The sequence below is a fragment of the Artemia franciscana genome, chromosome 11 (genome assembly GCF_032884065.1).
Source record: "Artemia franciscana chromosome 11, ASM3288406v1, whole genome shotgun sequence".
Taxonomy (NCBI): domain Eukaryota; kingdom Metazoa; phylum Arthropoda; class Branchiopoda; order Anostraca; family Artemiidae; genus Artemia; species Artemia franciscana.
In genome coordinates, this window is record NC_088873.1 from 32,465,745 (window position 1) to 32,487,157 (window position 21,413).

General features: G+C 36.4%; 1 protein-coding gene across 5 annotated transcripts in view; it reads right to left on the bottom strand.

Moving 5' to 3' along the window:
- Positions 1-261: 261 nt before the first annotated feature.
- Positions 262-21,413, bottom strand: part of LOC136033101 (fizzy-related protein homolog) — a 112,385-nt gene continuing 91,233 nt past the window's right edge. For all 5 annotated transcript variants that reach the window (XM_065713710.1, XM_065713713.1, XM_065713712.1 and 2 more), the window contains 2 exons: positions 11,371-11,568; positions 262-3,939 (listed from right to left, as the gene is read on the bottom strand). In XM_065713710.1, the coding sequence (XP_065569782.1) occupies positions 3,898-3,939; positions 11,371-11,568 (240 nt within the window). In that variant the 3' untranslated portion in view covers positions 262-3,897. The remainder of the gene's footprint in view (positions 3,940-11,370; positions 11,569-21,413) is intronic.

Sequence of the window (21,413 nt, forward strand, 5' to 3'; positions counted from 1 at the left end):
AATCAGACCCTTAGATGTATCATAACATTTAAATTGATGTCCTTGTATGCTGGGAGTGTGTGTACAAGGGTTACGGTTATACCATTATAAATGAAATGCCAAAATGATCCGTGGGTCGCTGATCCAAACTTAGCCAGAACATTACAAACAAAATTTAATTTAATTATAAACGAAAGAAGGGGTAACAGCAAAAAACACGTTCTGGCCGACCCCTTCCCCCTTTCCCCGGGCTGTCTAGAAATTAGTCAAGAAACAAGACAATTACAGCAATTTGTTTAATCCACCAATAACTTACATCAGTATACAAAAAAAAAAACACTAAAAATTACTCCTCGGAGAAAAAAAAAAACAAATTACTATAGATTACTTCATCAATAAAGCAAGAGCCCCTTCACAACAATTCACGAGCACGATAAACATATAACTAGACTACCCAATGAGACTCGTATTCACAGCAAACTCAGCTAATTCTAAACGATAAATTATTTGGTATAGAAGCCTTATAACGGAACATTTTTCCAGTTTTAAAACATATCTATTGGAGAAACAAATATGAAATTCAAATATTTATGGCTCGGTTCTCTCTAACTGATATGCTGTAAACTATTTTCACACATAAACAAAAATTCAATTTTTATACATAAAAAATATAGAGAATATGAAACAGCAAGATTTGTTAGGTGGGGCCAGTACGCTTGATTCTATTGGAGATAAAGGGACACATTTTTAGGATGGAGAGGAGTCATTTCCCCAAACGTTTGAATATGCATATGTACAGGGGAGATAGTCTGGAAAATCCGCACCTACCATCAGGGCTGTATCCAGAATTTTGTTCAAGGAGGCTTATTTGTTGGGGGGCGGAGGGGGAGGATACAAAAAACTTTAAAAAAACGCATCAAAAGTTGTTTATGTGCATTTTTGATCTTTTTTGAGAGTCGGACGAACATTTCGGGGAGGGTGTTCAAACTTCCTCCCCCTAGATACGGCCTTGACCACCACTGAAATCCCAAGATAAGTTTTTTCTATAATTGAATAAATTTGTCGTGCAATTCACATATTTTTGCATTGAGTCTGTCCCCTCCCCCAAAAACCTCTGCGAATGTGCCTAAGGTGATGTTTTCAGAATACTACTTTTGCAACCACTCATTAGCAAGGTTGAATAGGATACTTTCTATTAATAGACAGAATTTAATATGCACACAGCCATTGTAAGAGATTAAAATAAATTTCATATTTGTCTCGAGTTACAACAAATACACTTGTTTTGGAGCCGTTTTGTTGTACAGAAAGGTTTTGATTTACAGAAAACCATCAACAGCAAGGTTCTACAGCTGAATTTCTTTTTCTTATGAAAGGAATAAGACAATGATAAATTATTGCAAAACTGACTATGCTTCAGAAAATTGTATTAATATACAGATCTTCGTCACGCTATTTCCTCGAGGAAGGTGAACCAATTGATCAACAACGCAAATCTTGTTATAATAATTGTGATAATTTTATAATTAATAATGATAGTGAAAATTACTTTGATAAGTGTGATAATTTATGTTGATAATTTTCACGGAAAATTTTACAAGATATTTTCTTAAAAGATAGGATTCATTTCGAGAATACCCACCCCCATCCAAGGCAGAGTACAAACTTCGAAAATTGGGGAGGGGAAGGGGCTGGTAAAACTTTTTAAGTTTACAATAAACCTCCGTCCCGAAAACAAATTCATCAGTTTCTAAAAAGTACTGTTTAAGAAAATACAGCAAAACGGCTCGAAATAAATATAGTAAAACAATAACAGAAGAAGCACACATGGAAAACATGTAAATAATGACGAACTTCTTATAAATAAACTTTTTAGCATCCCCCGAATGAGTTAGTAAACTCTACTGTCTCCCCCAGATATATACAATGATGCCAAATTGTAACATATATTAAGATACACAAAAATTGATGTTAGAACCGCTAAGAGTCACCATGCATTAAGGGGTCCCCTTTTCTGTTTATATCTAAGGAAATCAGTCACCAGAAAGGAGTCAGTCTTCACAAAGTAGTGAGGAGTCGGACAGAAAAGGACTCTGAAAATCAGTATTCATTTAAGAAAAGAAGAAACGGATTCAAAATAAATGGAACATATCTTAGGAAGCAAATATGGAGGGAAAACTCTCAGAAAAATATTGACAATACTCATATATCAAAAACATTTTCGAATTTTAATCTTGAGAAGGCAGTCCTCGACATTAAGGCATTCCCCATAATAAAGACTGGCTTGTCTTTATTTTTTCTTTCTTCTTCGATCGCATCAAAGCATGTGTTTTAAATTTAGCCTATAATGAACATATTGTACACTTTATTTTTTTTAATGAACTTTTTTTCAGCAGAACGTAAAACAGTGCATGTACTAACAACAATTTAGCAACCAAAGATGTGGAATCTCCAATCTGCTATTATGAATAAAATTGATAAACATTAAGAACTTCAAAACGCTTCTTTATTATTCATTAAAGCCAATTGCCATATAGCCAGTTCTTAATTACACCAAAATAATTAGATAAAAAAATAAATCATTTCTTAAATGTCGATTAAATACTTTTTTTGTACAAAGCGAACCTTGATGTCATGTTGTTGTGTCATAATGGCTGATGTCATGGTTAAAAACCAAAAGGGATATCAGAAATCGTAAATTTGTGTGCAGGAATACGAAAATAAGTTTTTCGCAGAAACAGTTGTTTTTGAAGATTTAAACAATAAAAAATATGGTAGAATCCGAGAATGTAGCTAACAAGATTCTGTTAGTAAGTCTATCAGCTAGAGAAGCTGAGGGTTTTATTGGCCCAGTTAATACTGGTCACTTCCAACTTCTATTGTTTATAAACATTTCTGCAATTACGCACTGGAGGTAAATACTACTAGACGACTATACGGTTAAATCGTCAGATGCGTCTTTTGGTTTTGGACATCCCAACCCTTTTTGTAGTTTCTACAAGTTTTGACATACGTCAGTAATACTTTACAAAATAGTGCTTACCAATCACGTTCGTGATGGATAAGGGGAGGGGTTCTTCGAGCCTTATCCCTTCAAAATTTATATATTTCAAGCATTTTCTAGTTTCATATACTTCTCATAGAATTATTTTTCAATATATAATTTTCAGGATTACTGCGTATGGGTGCATGCTGCCAACAATTAATTCAAACTAGATTTTGGTACGAAACAAAAAACTAAATCTAAAAAAAAACTATAACGTTAATTTTTTAAAGGAACATGTTGAATTAATGCAGTAAAACCAGCTCAAACTTTAAACTGACTTGATAGACTTGCAAAAAATCAAACACCAACCCTCTTCTCTAGCTTTAACTCCAATTCAAAATTATGCCACTTCGCTCTCACATTTGACCAGTTGGTACAATGCTCACGCAATTATTTAAACTTAAATATTTACTTGGAACACTTCTGTTTGTTTTAAAGTATTTTACCACCATTTCGTTGTTTTGTCAAATTTTACAAAAAAAATTATAAATAAGTTTTATCATACGATGTCGAGATAGAAAAACATGACACACAAGTTTATTTCATCAAAGAAAAATTCATGGTATAAAAAACACGGTTATACTGCAGGGTTCGACTTAACAGGGTCAAATGGGAGCGATCCATTCAAGCCAGAATTGGCCTCATTCAAGCAGTATGTTTGTTCTACATTTATATGTTTGGAAGGTGGAAAACACGTTCTTTTCCTATTATTGAGCCGATTTCAATTTGGTACTGAAGGCAAAACAAGTAATATAAAGAAAAAACAAATCTAGGTAAAACTACTACAATCAACAACGAAATCATCGTTAGAAAAAAAAAGATGAAAAGATCACAATTTTGGCTCCAGAATCGGGGCGAGAGTCCATAAAAGATTATCTAATACTTGTAGTCAAATTTAGGATGCTCCTTGACTCCTAAAAAAAAGAAATATCATTAATAAAAATAATACACTTCTTTAGATTCATCGTTAAGAACCATTAAATGTTTAATTAACAGTGACAATTGAAAGAATTTTAATGATGCAAATTGTAATAACAGAACTAAGTACGTACTATAAAAAGAAAAATCTAGCAGAATATTCTTACTTGGGAAATAAAATAAATTTATTTCCCAATTAAAAAGAAGAGGTCAAGTATTATTCCTGCAAGGTTTTTATTTCTATTCTTTTTATTGTCAAACGGAAACCCAAATCTGGCTTCTTTCTTTATGAAGACATGGATTTATGTATTTAATTCTTATTCATTACATTAGCTACCGCGAAATCAGTTAGATAACAGAAGCTTTAAAAGATGGTTCAAGCTTAACTTTTATTTCTTTTACAAGTCATTTACAAGATTTTTTTTTAAGGTACAAAAATCTTAAAAACTTCAAAAAGATAACAATATTTTGAAATCAGGCGCACTAAAAGGATTTTCTTTTCAATTCTTTACACGCTTAACACCCTCTAGAGATGCGGGGGAGGTGCCAATCAAAAAAAAAAATGATGAAAAACTTGGAAACACACTTAAGGGATTTTGAAAAGAACTTTTGACACATCAAGTATCTAAAAGTTGTAGTTTATTGGATATTTCAAACTAAGTGCGCAGAGAAAGGATGATGGCACTAATCTCCCCTATCACCATATTTTAACAATTTCCTCAGTAATTTTCTTGTGTTCACACAAATAGGCGATTTTGGGCGTTTTTTTATTTAGTAGACAGCACTAAACTTCATAGTCCAAACCGCCGGGAAGTGCATCGGGGGATGGGGACCAGCCAACATGTACTTTCATGCACCCTTCGCGTTTACCTTCCCCGTATTTCTGCAGGGGGGAGACTGGGGTAATGGCGGCCAGTGGGTAATGCCGGTCACCATGATTTCTCGTAAAGTCGATAAAGCAGATTCATACCGATTGTATCTGCCATCTCAAGAAAGTTTATGGAAGTGCTAGTGGAGCGCTCGCCATCTTGCCAGTTTTAGTTTGTCTGTTGTGCGAGAAAGACTGTTTTTACGTTTCACCTTATAAGACAGACAATAGATTAATCCACTATCATCTCTTTCTGTTTACATTTCACGAAACGAGACTTATCTCGCAATAACAAGGTAAGCCATATTGTTGTATCTTGTAGCATTTTATTAAGGTTTAAGCACTTATATTTTCATTTTTAGCCGATAAAATAATGACCATGCGGTTGGGGTAATGGTGGTCACCACACTTGGGGTAACAGCAGTCGCGACCGGCATTGCCCCATTAGTGCCAATATTTTTCATATATTTTTTTTTCTATATTTCAGAGACCGAGAAAATAAATATAGAAAACATATACAGATAAATGGACTGCCGAGGACTTAAGGAAAGCAAAAACAGCCATTACTAGAGGATTATCGATTCGCAAATCTGCAGATCAGTTCAAAATACCATTCAGCCCGTTGCAAGAACGAATGAAGAGTGGGATTGATTCTGATCCAAGCTTAGGCAGGGAGTGTGTCTTCCCTCCACACGAAGCAGCTCTAGCTGACCACGTAAAAACTTTATCGAAGATTTTCTACGGCATCACTGCACTAAAATTACGGAAAATGCATTTCAATATGCAGAAAAAACCAGTTAAGTCATAGATTCGATCAAGAAACAAAAATGGCTGGCCTGGATTGGATGTAGGAGTTCATGGACAGAAACAAAATTAGTGTGCGCAAACCCGAAGCCACTAGCATCGGAAGAGCCATGGGGTTTAAGAAAGAGGAAGTACTGTGCAGGACCCTGGTCTAATACTGGCAGAACGGGGCCAAAAGCGTGTTGGTCTTATTACAATTTGGGAAAGGAGCAAAAACATTACAGTTGTGTGTCCAATGAGTTCGGGAGGGCTTTATGCTTGACCAATGTTCATTTTTCCTTGATCTCGTATGTCCCCGCTCTTAGAAAAAAACGGACCACCTGGATCAGTTTACTCATGCTCTAAGACAGGCTGGATCAATGAAGAACTGCTCGTTATTTGGTTAAAACACTTTGCTCAGTTTATTCATGCTAGTAATAACAACAAAATGCTTTTTATTCTGGGCAACCATTCCACTCATTGCTCAGGTGAAGCTTATGATATTTGTGGGGAGAAAGGGAATGTTATCGTGTCGCTGCCACCCCATACATCACATAGGCTTCAGCCTCTGAATGTAATATTTTACTCACCCTTGAAGGCTCATGAAAACCATGAAAATAGTAAAATTTACCCCTTACGATGTAGCAGAGCTATTCAATAAGTCCTATTTACCAGTTGCTACGATTGCAAAAGCAACAAGCGGGTTCAAAAACACTGGGATCCATCCTCTTAATCAAGGAGTTTTCAAAGATGAGCATTTTTTGGTAGAGGACATCCTCCAGAAGAATCAAGAGTTAACGCCTGATTGTGTGGAAGATTACTTGAAAGCTAATTCAAATGAAGTCATCACAAAAGTAGACCAATACGAAGTCATGACTGAACAAAACTTAGAATCCTCGGCCTAACTTGAAAAAGTTTATATTCAGCCTAACACAGAAATTGATGTGTCTGTGCAAGAGATTTCTCCTCTACCTGGATGCAGTAGTTGGGCTGATGAACCAAGAAAAGGAGCGAGACAAATGCAACATTCTCAGATCTTGACTTCAACAGCGATGAAAATCCTGCTTTAAGAAAAAAGAGAGCGAATCGATTGATGAGGAAAACGTTTGTGAAGACGAATAAAAAAGTGAGCTTTATTTGAGAAAAAGGGTAAAGAAATTTATTTCTATTGCGAAGACGCATAGAAAGATAGAGAGGTATGGTATCGGTCCACCTCTTGTGCATTATGGGCACATCAAGAATGTTCTGGATGGGACAGTCCTGACGCGTGTTTATGTGACATGTGCTCCAGAAAGTGAAATTGACTTAAAGTTCTTAAAGCTCATGAGTGCGCTTAAATTTTGTAAGCCATTTTTTGTATGGAAAGATGTTTTTTCAAGTGTTTGGCTTCTAATTATGTCCACGCTTTCAATTATATTTTTGTAATTTCCTAAGTACGGAATTATGTAACAATAAAAATATAACGATTTAAGTTTAACATGTTTGTGTCTTTGAAATTTCTCATATTTCTTAATTTACCGCCATTTAGTAGAACATGACATTAGCGACTGCCATTACCCTATGATAGGGGGTAATACCGGTCAAAGCTGATTTTGCAAAATCATTCATAATACCAATAGGTAAGCTTGTCTAAGGCTCAATTTGAGTATACAATAGGTAAAATATACCATGTCAGCGATTTAACATTATTTCGTTTGAATTTTAGGTTTATGCTATTTTTTATTCTCATTTTACCTTAGGTGAACGCCATTACCCCAGTCTCCCCTATACATTTAGAGCTAGGTCGACTCTTAACTGAGCTTACAGTCATAACACTGATCCATGTCCCAAACAATGAGTATCAATACTTGATACATATGGATGGTTTTCGTATTTGGGCTAACCCTGAAAAAAAAACTTAGAAATCATCATCGATTTAACGAAATTGTTCCAGTGATATTTACAAGGAATTCATTTATTTGTCCTTAAAATATAACTGCAAAGGAAACCTAAGCTACAGGGGGGGGGGGGGAATTTTAAGGATAGTAGTGGGTGCATTGATCCGGATCACTAACAAAAGAAAAGATAGGAATATCTTAAAAGGCCTTTATTTTTTAACGCTACCCGAGTTATGTTTACATCTGTTGATTCACAGGTTGAATCTCCTCTTATCAATAGTTTACATGTGTCTTAAACTATAAAACCGATATTAGCAGTGAACAGAAGACATCAGGAAAATATCATAGAAATAACCAAGACCGCGGAAGTGAGGATTGACTGAGCTATAGTGAAAAACGGGTGGCATCTCGATTAATTCAAAAATATCAGAATTTCGATTTGGCAAGACGAGTTCAAGTTCAACATATTTAGCTTTGAATATGTTGAAACGCCTAAAATCTTTAATTAAAATATGTCTGTCTAAACAGATGCACAAGAATTCATTTCGAGTGGAGAACAGGTTTGATACAGAAACCACAAAAAATGGTAAACGATGAAATTCTAAGATTTTGAAAGACGCATGAGCTCAGAGTCAAGACACAGCAAAGTTCAGAATCAGTATTTCGGATTCCCTACTCTAACGGAATTACAGGGTTTCTTAGGATAGAGCCACGGGCCAACTCCTTCAACATTTAAATTGTATGTATACATTAATTAGACAGGAGACCACAAGGGTTAAGTCAATTAAGTCCATTAATGCTGAAAAATATAAAAGGAATTGGATAGTTAAATTATTTGATTTGGCCAATAAACGGGCCACAGAATGTGACCCCTTGTTTGAATTGTAGGATGTTAAACTAATTACCATTAATTAAAATAGCGAGTCTTTAATAGAGCAGTTCCAAGTAAGCAACACGCCTCAGAAAATGACACTTTATCTCAAAAAAGAGGCCAAAAGACCCTTTTTCTTAAAAAGAAACAATGGTTAACGGCAAGCCTACTGGCTTAAAGTTATGAATGTTTTCCATGTTCGGTGAATAAATATATGAGTTTATGGTTTTACAAATCCCAACGTAACATCTGAATTTAAGATGCCAGGTGAGGCAGAAATAGCCTGATTCTGCTGCAAGGTCAAGAAGATTAAGATGTTCGGTAAATTATTGATTAATCCATGTTTTTTGAATAACTTGCCCATTTCAGCACCATTTATTTTCAAAATGTATGAACTGACACCTCAAGCAGGGGGACCTTAACTACTATTTCTACTAACAACTCACTGCAGCACTAATCCGCCTGATGCCAACCCAGCTACACACACTCCTCCTCTATCCCAACCTATTCAAAACCTCCCTCTTTACACCCTCCCAAGAAGTTCCCATTTCCTTTAGATCTTTCCTTACGATATCCTATCACTTCATTTTGGGACGACCAGCTTTTCGTTTGGCCCTACACGGTTGGCCGACAAGGACATCCTTTGGCATACTAAAATTTATAAATCACTTTATGCTAAACGAGTTCCTTGCAACAGGTGGGATTGAACCCTCATTCCGAAAGTTTCCAGACGCAGCTTTATCCAATACACTGTTACAAGGAGCAGGCAGCTTATGTTACACGAAACATAAGTTGGGACTGCCCGGAGAATCCCGGACCTGAACAAATTTACTTGATAATAGTCATTTCTCCAATTCGACCATCTGGGGGCTGGAGGGAGAGAACAAAAAAGAGGTATTTTTAACTTACGAATGGGTGATCAGATCTTAATGACATTTGATATTTAGAAGGACGTCGTGTCTCAGAGCTATTATTTTAAATTCTGGCCGTATCCGGTGATTTTGGGGGGAGTTGGAGGGGGAAACGGAAAATTTTGGAAAACGCCAAGAGTGGAGAGATAGGGATGAAACTTGTTCGGAAGAATAAGCAAAAGTCCTAGACACGTCTAGCCGGGGTAGCCTGAAGAATCCCGGGCTAGCAGTAGCCTGTGTAAGTTTTGTATAAGTATCAATCCAAAATATAATTAAAAATTAAGAGATAAACATAAAACCACAAGTTATTAAAAATGCAAACGGAGTCTTCCAAAACATTAATGAATATTCATAAACCATTCACCAAAACACAGCTTAATTTTTTCAGTCACATACAGTGAAAAAAAAAACAAGAGAAAAAACACGAACACAAATAGAATTAATCGAAGAAGTGCTCATTACTACGTTATTAAGTCTGCAGGTAATTTGGATTGTCTACCTAAGACTCCAATAATAGTTATCTTGGCGACCTTCCTGATTGAATTTCCATTGCAATTAAAAATACAGAATTCTGTAAAAGGACTACCCAAACTGCAGCCCAAGAGGCAAATCTGACCCACAATGTTTTTACACGGTTCAAGTATTTGTATGAGCACGGTTTTTTGATAACTTGAAAGTTGAACTAAAATGGAAGGAAGATTGCAAAATCCAATTTGGTTCTTACCCATCGAAATCGTCTTGCCCAACAAGAATTCGGTAAGTCTACTAGAAAACAATTCAAACTAGGTTATGTTATAGTTCCAAGGGCACTCTGATTAAGATATTAAACATTTTCACATTCCAAATCATAGTTGAGAGCATTTCCCATCAAAGTCTAAGCCAGTCACTTCGTCATGACTCTCATATTCATTTGTTGGCCAACCGTCTCACCTTTTTGGCCAACCGTCTGGGGCTACACGGACAGCAGGTGGTCCTTGTCTGGGTTGGGAGGATGTCATAAATAAAGATTTAAAGGAAATGGGAACTTCCTAGGAGGGTGTAAAGAGGTAGGCTTTAAATAGATTAGGTTGGAAGAGGAGCGTGCGTAGCTGTGTTGGCCTCAGGCGGCTTGGTGCTGCAGTGAGTTATTAGTAGTAGTAGTATTAAAAACCAGGTTCCAAGCTTTCCAACAGTATATATAATAGAAAAAGACAGGAAGTGAAAGAAGGAAAGAAAAAGGAAGTTAATCTAGTTCACTTAAAGCTAGCAAATGATACAAAAACCTCATATTCGGTAAGCTTTTATTATGGCGTAATCGCTCTTTTGATTTTGTATCCCAATAAAGCCCTTAAAAATTTTCCTTGTTTATAATCATGTGGCGTATCAGGTTTTTGCAGAGCTCTTCAATTTAGGTTCAAAATCTACGCTTATGCGTGTAAAGCTCATATTATTCGTTGTCTAAATTATAATGGTTGCCCCCCTCCCCGGAGCAACCTTGTACAAAACGAACTATAGCTCAAAGTAACTGAAAACTAAAAAGTGCATTTTGAAAAAAAATTCAAGTGAGTAAGAAACGCCATTTGACTCCGATTAACGAACGGTAATAAATTTTCGATGAATCTTAAAGATAAAACTTTGTTGCAAGAATAATTTTATGGAATTTTCAAAAGATAATCTGTGACCCAAGACCGTATCCAGGGGGAGGGGGTTAGGGGTTTCCCTCCCCCCCAAAAAAAAAAAATTTGTCCGACTCGTAAAAACGTAACAAAATGAATATAAACAAATTTTTGATGCGTTTTTTTAGGTTTGTTTTGTAACACCCCCTCCTCAAAAAAATCCTGGGTACGTTCTTGCTGAAACCCTACACAAATAGTGTCAGATTGATACAGAAACTGCACTACTGGAATCATCATAGGCAAAAACTCCATTTAGGAGAATTACAGTCCCCCGTTTTACAATCAGCTTTACACAAGGAATGCACTGATGTCTCTCCTTTCTTCCCCTCTTTCATTATCATTATCATCATCATTATTATTTATCATCAGTAATGTCCTCTGTGTATATGCAGATTAAGTATCTTAAACATCTTAAACAGGCTTACGTTTCATGTATGTGTGGCTTATCAATACTGGACTTACTTTTTGGTTTTGAGCTTTGCTGAAGACATTCCAAAATCGGAGTGTTTCATCACCAGCACCAGTGACTATTGATTCACCATCCGGTGACACAGCCAGGTACAGGACACGGTAGGAGTGTCCCGTCAACTTAGCCACAACCGATAAACTAGGATACTTCCACACAAGAATCTGATTCTGGGAATAACCATGAGTTGATACCTATAAGATGAAAGTTATATATTTTCATTGATCAAAATGTAACTTCATATAGACAATTCAGCTGTAAAAACACACGATGTAAGATTGCTTACTTTTAAGTTATACACTCCAGATATTGATATAAGGCCTGTTTTCGCCGTCGAATCGTTAATAACAATTTCATGGAGACATACTATTAGGTATTTAATAGGATCAAACTTCAGTTATGCATTGCATTCAAATGCAAAACTAACTGTAAAGCCCTGAAGTTGTCCATGGTTAGTTCATTTCATTTCAGTTTCGAGCTGTTTTTTTGTTTCTGTTTTTATTTCGGACTCAAAATCTGTCAGCCTTTTTTTTCCAATGTTACAAGTTGTTATATAATTTCACTAACAATTGTTATTAGTCACAAATTTCTATTAAGACGCGAGAACAGACTGCTATTAGCTCTGCTCGTCTTTTGAAGATGAAATTTTATGGCTAGCTCTTCGTCTCAAAAATTGATTAACAACACCGCGTCATTGCATATTCTTTTGTCGTCAAACATGATTATAATGATTCTTAGTTTAAAGACATTGAAGTAACATTTGGAAATAACAAATGCTACAATGCTCGTCAGTCTTAAAAATATACGCATACCCAAACTTCAAAGCTTAGTCTCTGAAAAGAGTTTTTCGAGTCTGAGTAATGGTGCATTTTCGAAAGGTGTGGTTCCTTTTCAAAGAAACAGATACACCCACCAATGACCACGGGGGCCGGAGCTGAATTCTTAATTGTGTCAATAAGGGTTTCTAAATAGAAACCCTTATCAAAGCACCCCTCCCAATATCACGAAACGTTTTTCGAGCTTCCAAGCCTATTGATCAAAGAAAGTTGCTTGACGCAAAGTGTATTTGGTAATCAAGACCGTATCCAGGGGGATTAACGGTTTTGACCCCCCCCCCCACATAAATTTATGTCCGACTCGTAAAAGCGAAGCAAAAAAGAAAAACAAATTTATTATGCGTTTTAAAGCTTTTTTGTGAAGCCCCCCCCCCCCCCCATCCCGAACAAATATCCTGGGTATGACCTTGCTGGTAATATATACAAAAATATCGCTTCCTTTTTCTCTTTCGAATTTTCTGCTTTTTCCTATTTTACTGGCCAAGCACAACGTTAGCCCAGTGGCGAGCTTTGCCCAGTGGTATCAGTTTGAGGAAGTATTTCAACCCCCCCTCCCGGAGTATTTTGAAAGATAGGGTACCATTTTGGGTATTTTCATTGAAGAATAGCTTTTTGGCATTTTCATTATAAAAAACTTGTCACCTTTTTCTAGATTCAGAAATTTTACCCCCCCCCCCCCAAAAAAAAAAAAATCTTCTAAATGTCCATGAACTGACGCCATTGACTTAACCTTCGACGATTTGAGCGACAAATTTGCTCCAAGTAGGCGCATTCTATGATGACGCATAAATGTCTGCCCAATTTCAATTTTGATCTTTCGATTCCGAACACAATACTTAAACATCAATTTCCGCATAAAAATCAATAAACATGTAACCAAGTGACTCATGGCTCGAACGAGCTTTTTGCATTGAACATCTTTTGATTTTGGGCAAAAGATTTACATCTCACTTTCACAATGAATAAAATACAAGGAGAAAAAAAAGACTAATAATGATTTGATTCATGCCAAAATCCTTTTTGAAGTCAGCAAGAAAAAAACGAATCTTTCTGCATAGTTAACATTGATTGCTCAATTTGCCAGACGACAATTTGTTTAAAAATATAGGAAAAGAGACAATTTCTTATCCCCAGATTTTTTATAGTTGTTACTTATTTTACACAACTAAAATTTTCACAATTTGATTTGAGTTTGGTTATTCATTTTCGAAAAGACCAAATTATAAAAGCAACCCTATTCAGGAAATTTATTCAGTATCAATTTTAGTCTTTTTTGTTCACACAACGCCAAAGATATTTTTAAACCCAATGAATAAGTGAAGCCTTGAAAATTGTTTGATAATTTCTGCCTTAAGAGAAACAGAACAAGAATATTGAAGACGGTAGAAAATTGTATTTTACAAGAGTTTGTCTAGAAAATACATGAACCGCAAAGCAAGCCTGAGAACATTAAAAACCACAAATTTGTTTGGTTTACCGCAAGAAACGAGACATTATAACAGGAAGTAAATAATTTTGATTTTAGTTGCGTTCTCAGTAGTAGCAAAAAAAGGCAAGAAGATCCATTAGTTTTAATTCTAGAAGAGTTGACTACCTGGGAAATTTGTTGTCGGAAAACATGTTGATAAAACGTCTGCAGACAGGGGTTCAATCCACGAAGGGAGGAGGGAATTTGTTTAAATCGAGGGCCTTACAACCTGATAGCTTTTTTTCGATTCTTCGTATTTTTCAGAACCTAGTTAGGTGGAACTAGGGGGAAATTACCCTGCCCCCTCTCCCCGCCAACTGACATGCCTGCTGTAGAATACATGAGAAATGAGAGATAAAAAAATTAATCATTTTTTAACACCTCGTGTCAGATTATGTTGATACTAGTCTTAAACATAATGTATCTAGATTCCTCAAGCACACGTTACCGATGAACATGCATGATTGAAAGGAGTGATACTTTTGCAAGAAAGCAGAAATGCACTCCAGAGATTGGGAAAGGGACATTCGTCGAATAAAAGATCTATGCAAATTATGAGAAAAATTAGGAGATGTAGGTGAGGCAGGTCCATAGCTTTCCCCCTCTTTGTACTTGCCAGCAGTCGGCATTACGATTGTCAACATGGCCTTACTGACGTTGTTAACCACCATTGTATGTTTCTTAGGTATATTAAATGAACGGTTTAAGGTTCTATTGCATTTGGCCACGTCACTGCCAAAAGTGTCATCATGCTACTCTGTCATCAAAAAGGTACTGCTGTTTTTTCTATAACCAGAATAGCTGTTATCGATTTTTGTCTGTCATCGATAAAAGTGTCATTGTTTTTATCTGTCAGTATGAACAATTTTATTATTTTTCTATGTCATTGCAAAACCTGTAATGATTTTTGTATGACATGCTTTTTCTTTAGGCTAGATTTTGCCACTCCTCCCAACAACAATTTCATATTGTCACCTATCATTCAAACGAGGAGCAAGATTTTTACGGTTCCAGGATATTTGTTCACACAGCCTCTTTATACCCACAGAAGATGATAACATCATAAAATACTGAATGCAAGCAAGATGGACCCACGAAAGTTTGCACAAAGGGATAATTGCTTATAAGAAACATCGTACTTATGTATCGAAAAATTTTCCCATGGGAAATTATGTCAACAGAAGAATGGACCTACCCAAGGGTGACCTGTACATGCATAATATCTTAGATACTTATCGTCTCTAGACGCAACCTTGGTTGCGTCTGGCATCGTCGACGCAAAAAATATTATGTTTCCGGAAATCCACCGCTTCCCAATGACTGAAAACCTAGTTGGGAGTTGAAAAATTAGCTGTCCTATAGTTGTCCTCTCAATGGCGTGGAACCTTTTCTTTTCTTTTTATAGAGTATGGAGCCAATGTATTAAAACTGCAACCTCTCGTAGGTGCTATCTTCCAGAGCACTGGTCAAACCTTCTATGTTCACAATTTTCCATAGATACAATCTTCTATTGTCTTTTTTTTTCTTGGAACGTCAAAATCATGCTATTTGTCGGCATGGTTTGCAGTACTGGAAATTTTTCCACCCTGAGGAGGGGGGATTGGAGTCAGGGAGAAAAAGGTTACATATATAAATGATTCTGTTTTTTGCATTGACAGAAAAACTATAACAATTTTGTTGAGTGAAGTTCTGTGTTGGTAGGCAGACACGGTGGCCCTTGATCTAATAAGAGGAAAATAAAATGAGGCCAACTATTCTAATGACAGATAAAACACAAACACTTTGTCTAATGACAAATAAACTTGTCAGTTGTAATGAAGCATTACAAAATTTGGCATACTGATTCTTTAAACCATTAAAACCCCCCTACCCAGAGTTTGTTTCCAGTTCAGCAGTCTATTAGGCTTGATTTAAAATCTTCAAGAGGAAATACTTCAATTATTACTTTTTGGCCTATTTCTAGAAAGGGTTTAGCCAAGGGTTTGGGAATGACAGTGCTAATACCCTTAGGTCTGCGAAACTGGCAGTGGAGCTCAAACCGGTTGGGATCCTTAGCTACACATTAGGTTAGTTCACACACACCAAAGGCATGGAGGCTTGGAAATTAAGTGTTGGCTCAGAGACACCAACAGAAAGATCTAAGGCATTTAAATTTACATACACCGACAGCAGACAGCATGCAGTCCCTTGCACTTTTTCATATAATAAAATCACGAAATCACTGACTCTTCTACCAATTACAGGGTGGGAGATGGAATATACGAGACCTAATTATCTTTCACTTGAAAATCAGAATTCAGATAGTTTCCAAGTCACCCGACAAATGCAAAAGTTGTACCAAATTAGGCATAGCGTACATCTTACCGCCCACAATTGTTCTGTACCCCATCCATCATCACAGAAACCGCAACCAAGAGACGCCCGTAATATAATCAATGACTATTATACCTTTAGTACGCCCATAATTTCGGGCGGAACCGGACACCAGGTTCACTGGTTCTAGTAAGGGTTGACCGATGACTGAATCTTGTAAGTAGACTTATAGGAAGTGTTGATTTTATCAATAATCTGGTGTTATCAGATGATGTTACCCTTTCCCACGTTATATCTGAATTGCTATTATTTTCACTTTTTTGTCTACTTGCTGAATAAAACACCGAATACGTTATTCTTACTACTCCATGAGCTCAACTAACAGTCTTGATAAAAATGTTCATATGAACCAGACTCATGGAAGACCGTATCCAGGGGGAGGGGTTTGACCTCCCCCCGAAATATTTGTCCCACTCGCAAAAACATAACAAAATGCATATAAACGAGTTTTGATGCGCTTTTAAAGTTTTTTTTGTAACGCCCTCCCCCCCTCAATGTGACCTTTATTTTTTTTTCATTTTTTGTCAATAACTATTGAGGTAGAAACTTGTTCAAGGGCTAATTTGAAAGCAGATCCCAACGCCACTATCCTCGAGGTTTGCCCAAAGGATTCTATGGTAAGATTGAAAGTAATAGCCTACAAATACACCTTCTACAGGTTTTTGTGGCTCCTCTCCACCAAGAAAAAAATTGATTGTGGCAAGTGGCGATGTTGTTGCAATAGCTAATTATCTCAGAAATTGACTGAAATGGAAATATAAACGGGTAGTTACGATACTTTACAGTTTTTAAATGACATACTGTGCTGAATTTCACCTCTTTAACCCCTTGACTTGGGGAGATAATACCCGTCTTTTTATTGTTATTCGCTAAAGACCAAATTATTTAGTTCCCTTATTCAAAACTCCAATGTTTTCATATTTAATTACAGTACATATTAGAAAGGGACATACACAGATTTTGTTCAAGATACAGGGGAGGGGATTTAAAAAAAGTGCAAAAAGGCATATTATTTGAAATATACAGAAATAAGAGCTTGTGATGCTTAGGAGGAAGGGGTATGGCCTCCCTGCTTGCGTGGCTACTTTTTCACGAAACACTGACAAAACTTAATCTATAAACATTGGCGTCAATCCACACAATTTAGGGGAACGGGCAAAATATGTTTTTCAAAATCCATTAGGACAAACATGTCGTTTTTAATTCTAAAACCTGGGGGGGGTCATATACCTTTCCCCAATTGTCGCCGCTGTATTTTACTTGGAGTTGAAACAAGTTGAACCTTCTTAAAAATGGAATTTTCAATATACAATGGGTTTGAATATTATAATCATAGGAGTACACCACATTGTATCATGTCTCATGTGCCTCCAGGGTCTGTCCCCAAGTAAACTACTGTGCACAAAATTAGGTATTTACCCGTAAGGGGGTTTAAGGCTTCAACACATATTATAGTGTACTTCTCTAGCACATAGTGATAAAAGCTTCCGTTTAGTTCCCTCCCCTCCCCCGTTCCCCTAAATAGGCCAACATCAGGGCCGTATCCTAGTGTTTTGGGGAAGGGGTTATAAAAAAAAACTTCAAAAAACGCATAAAAAAATTGTTTATATTCATTTTTGTTGCGTTTTTACAACTCAGACAAACATTTCGGGGGTGGGGGGTTCGAGTCCCCTAATCCCCCCGGATACGGCCTTGACCGACACCTCATCAAAACGATGGTCTAGTTATTATAACTGGTTTACACACTGTCTGGCGTAAGAGTGGACCGTGGACTTATATCTACATCCAACCATGCCACTGATCCCTCTGCCTACGCATCCAAGCCTCTATCCGGTTTCCAGTTGTGTATCCGGTCTAGCCTTCATAACCGAGGCATAAGTCATGCTACTCTCAAGTTTAACTCCTTTGGATCGTGATACAAACTGGCGATACTACGGGATCCCTACACATCCTCATTTTTATTCGTCTTTTTTTCATACATGTTCTTTGCTATCAGTTTCAATGTAAAACTGCAATTCTAAATAACAATTGCTCAGGACTTATTTGTCGATACTGTTTAGGTTTTGAACGGCCGAACTATATGAGCTTTAATCATACTGATCAGGTGGACCTCCAGGGAACCTCGAGAGATAACTAATCTTGGCTTTTGTGAAACTGTGAATTTGATATTCAGACAAGGGATGAGCCAAAATTAAGTAATTTTGTGACATTTTTTTTTCTCGTTGCCTGTAATTATAGAGCAACACTTGCCGATTCCATTAAACATGAATTTTAGATTAACTCTGCTACCAGCGTTTTAAGATGGGCTTGGTATAACTTGAGTACTTCATGTTCAATACATTGTAATTACTCGGGTACGTTCTGATTTTAGCCGATAGTCAGTTCAGATGATTAAAATCTAAACCATTAGGAATAATTATTCAATCAAAAGGACAGTTATTACACACCCAATCATGAACATACCAAATGTGTCTTCGGAAAATTGTAAATGATTTTGAAGCAGTCCTTATTCTGTAGGGTAGTCCTCAGATTCTCCACGCACTGTGTGCAGGTAGGAAGCCTTCCGTCCCGTGACCCCCCTCCACTTGTGTATACATATATATATATATATATATATATATATATATATATATATATATATATATATATATATATATATATATATATATATATATTACATATATATATTACATATATATATATATATATATATATATATATATATATATATATATATATATATATATATATATCTTTTTTATTCAAATTATCGTTTGCGGGAGCAGAGCACTCCAGACGGGGGATATAAAGGCCAGTGCTTGAACCCACGAAATAAAATCCTCTGTATTTGTCCAGTTAGGGTGGGTTTCCAGGGCAAAAAAAAAAGAAATATGGGTCTACCCAAATTAACTCAAGGTAACAGACCAAGTTTATATTTTCTTCCGGGTCCAATAGTGTTTGATACACCGGAGGAGAATCGGGAATTCGTCTTTTGACGAATTCGTCTTTGCCAACAAACAAGTGGATTAAATCCGTTAATATGTTAAGTTATAACAACAGTTTAAGTCAATCAGCTCAAGATCGACAGTTTCAAATTCTAGACACTTTTTAGTGCATGGTCATAAATGAATGCCGCAACCAGCAAAATTTCCACGGTAAAATAAAGTGCGTTCCAGGCAAATGTCTAAATATCGATTAAGAGTTTAAGAACGTACCCAGAGGGGGCAATTACCCCCATCCTACCCCCCAAGAAGAAGCCCTCAAGATACCTAAAACTTCTCCTTTAATATTACGGCTACTTATTCTTACCGTTCCTCAATAGACAGGATAGATCTTGATTAATCCTTAAGAATGCTTTATTCTAATCTAGTTCAAGGGGAAGACTATGGTGGGCGAAAGGTTGGATCCACAATGCATTGGGTCGTACCCTTTCTATTTTCACCGACACTGACTCTCAAGCTTATTCTCGACTTGATACACTAAAACCCGAACTCTACTTGGGTGAATCCTCCTATAACCAAAGATTAACACCCTCGCTGTTTTTTTATAACCGGTTTGATCACTGATTATCGACCTGAACAAGTAATCTAAGTCAAAATCAGGATCGAACAAACAAACCTCCCGATTTTGGAATCGGGAAGTTTACGATTCCGATTATCCTCTGTTCACCTTTGTTACACTCTAAGTGTTAACATCTAACGTTCTGGAAAAGGTACTAATTTGGAACCTTTTTTTGTTGTTTTTTTTTTTTTTTCGTTGATTTTTGAATTAAAATGGAATATTTTGGGCATCAAGTCAAGGCTAATTGCAGAAAAAGCCAAGACAGATAGTCCAATTGAGTGAGAGGCAAACATGGCATTAATTCCCCCCTTATTAGGATTGTAAGTTCCAGTCAAGTTTTTAAGATCAGATTGTATGCCAAATTACATGTTGTATATCGTAGGTTTGTGTACGTAAGTTTGTTTCTTTGGTCCTAAATCCTTAGGCTCACACAAAGTTAGTCGTCGGAAAAACCATCGTCTTTGCCAAGTAAACCAGTAGTAGGAGCCAAACCAGGTAAACAAAAGTTTAGTTTATAGCTTCAATCTTTTCTTTAATTTGTCTGCTCTCCTAAGTTAAAACAATCTTTAGAACACACACAAAAAAGAGCAATTCATCAGAGTTTTAAGGGAATCCCGGTGACTAACATAATTATCACCATTATTATATTTTTGGTTGAATAATAGGCACAATTAACATCCCACATAATAAAAAAAACAAATTAAACTGATGCAAAATTTAATCTTTTTTAGCTACTGTACAACCAGCTTCCAACAACAGGTGCAAGTTTTTAGCATATGGTTGAGAATTAACCATGTCGAATGATCAAGATAGACATATGGTGATTTAATTGACAGTATCAAAAGTTTTATCATGGCGAATATCTACTTACAATAAAACGACTCAATTTGGGTGTATTTAAAGTCGAGGACGTTTTAGATGGGGACAAAGGAGGTAATAATTGATGACGATGGAAATAATCTCAATGGCCATGTCCGCGTCGCACGAGCTTCTTTCAAATTCAAATTCCCCAAATGCACCCTTGACAAATTTTAACAAGCCGAAGAAAAAAGATGTTCTTATACAAAAATCAACTTCTGTATTGACCATATAGAGGCTGGTGGTGGAGGGACACCATTTAGGGAAGGATCAAGGATGGAATAGAGAGCCTGGAGGCGCATAAAATATTCGCAAAATAAGAAACGTTTCTTTAACTATGGAGGGGGGAGGATTTATGGATTGTCTTGCTAAAAAAAACTTATACAGTTTCTCTTTTGCCATATCCAAGTTCCAAAACATATATCTCTTCGTCTTTCTCTTGAAAACTTTTAGAGTAATATTTTCAGTCCAGCTTGTCCAAAAATAGCAGTCACTGCTCAATTAGATATTCGTATCCTCTCAAAACTCGAATTGAAAAGTTTGTACCATTAATTGAGCCAAGAAGTCCGTGGTAAAGAACTTTAAGTAAAGAGCAACTTGCACCGGCTTGATTGTTGGTGTTTTCTTACAGGGGAGATAGTGCCAAACTAGCAGTCGTAAAAGGGCTCACTGGAGCGTAAGTTAAACTTCTAGTGTTAACTATCTCTGTTTAGTTAACTAACAAAAGGGATTGTGCAGCAACGAACGGATGATTTCTGCCATTTTTTGGCAAAAAAAAAAATCAGAAAAGGGCCAAAACGATAAAGAGTCGAAATTCTGAGATAGGCAATCGATTTATAACTATCGAAAAGCAATGTGTAGAGCCTCTGACTTTCAGAGACATAATGACGCTCAGTTGTGCATTCATTCCTAAAGAGACCTGTAGCTCACAAAATAAAGGGTT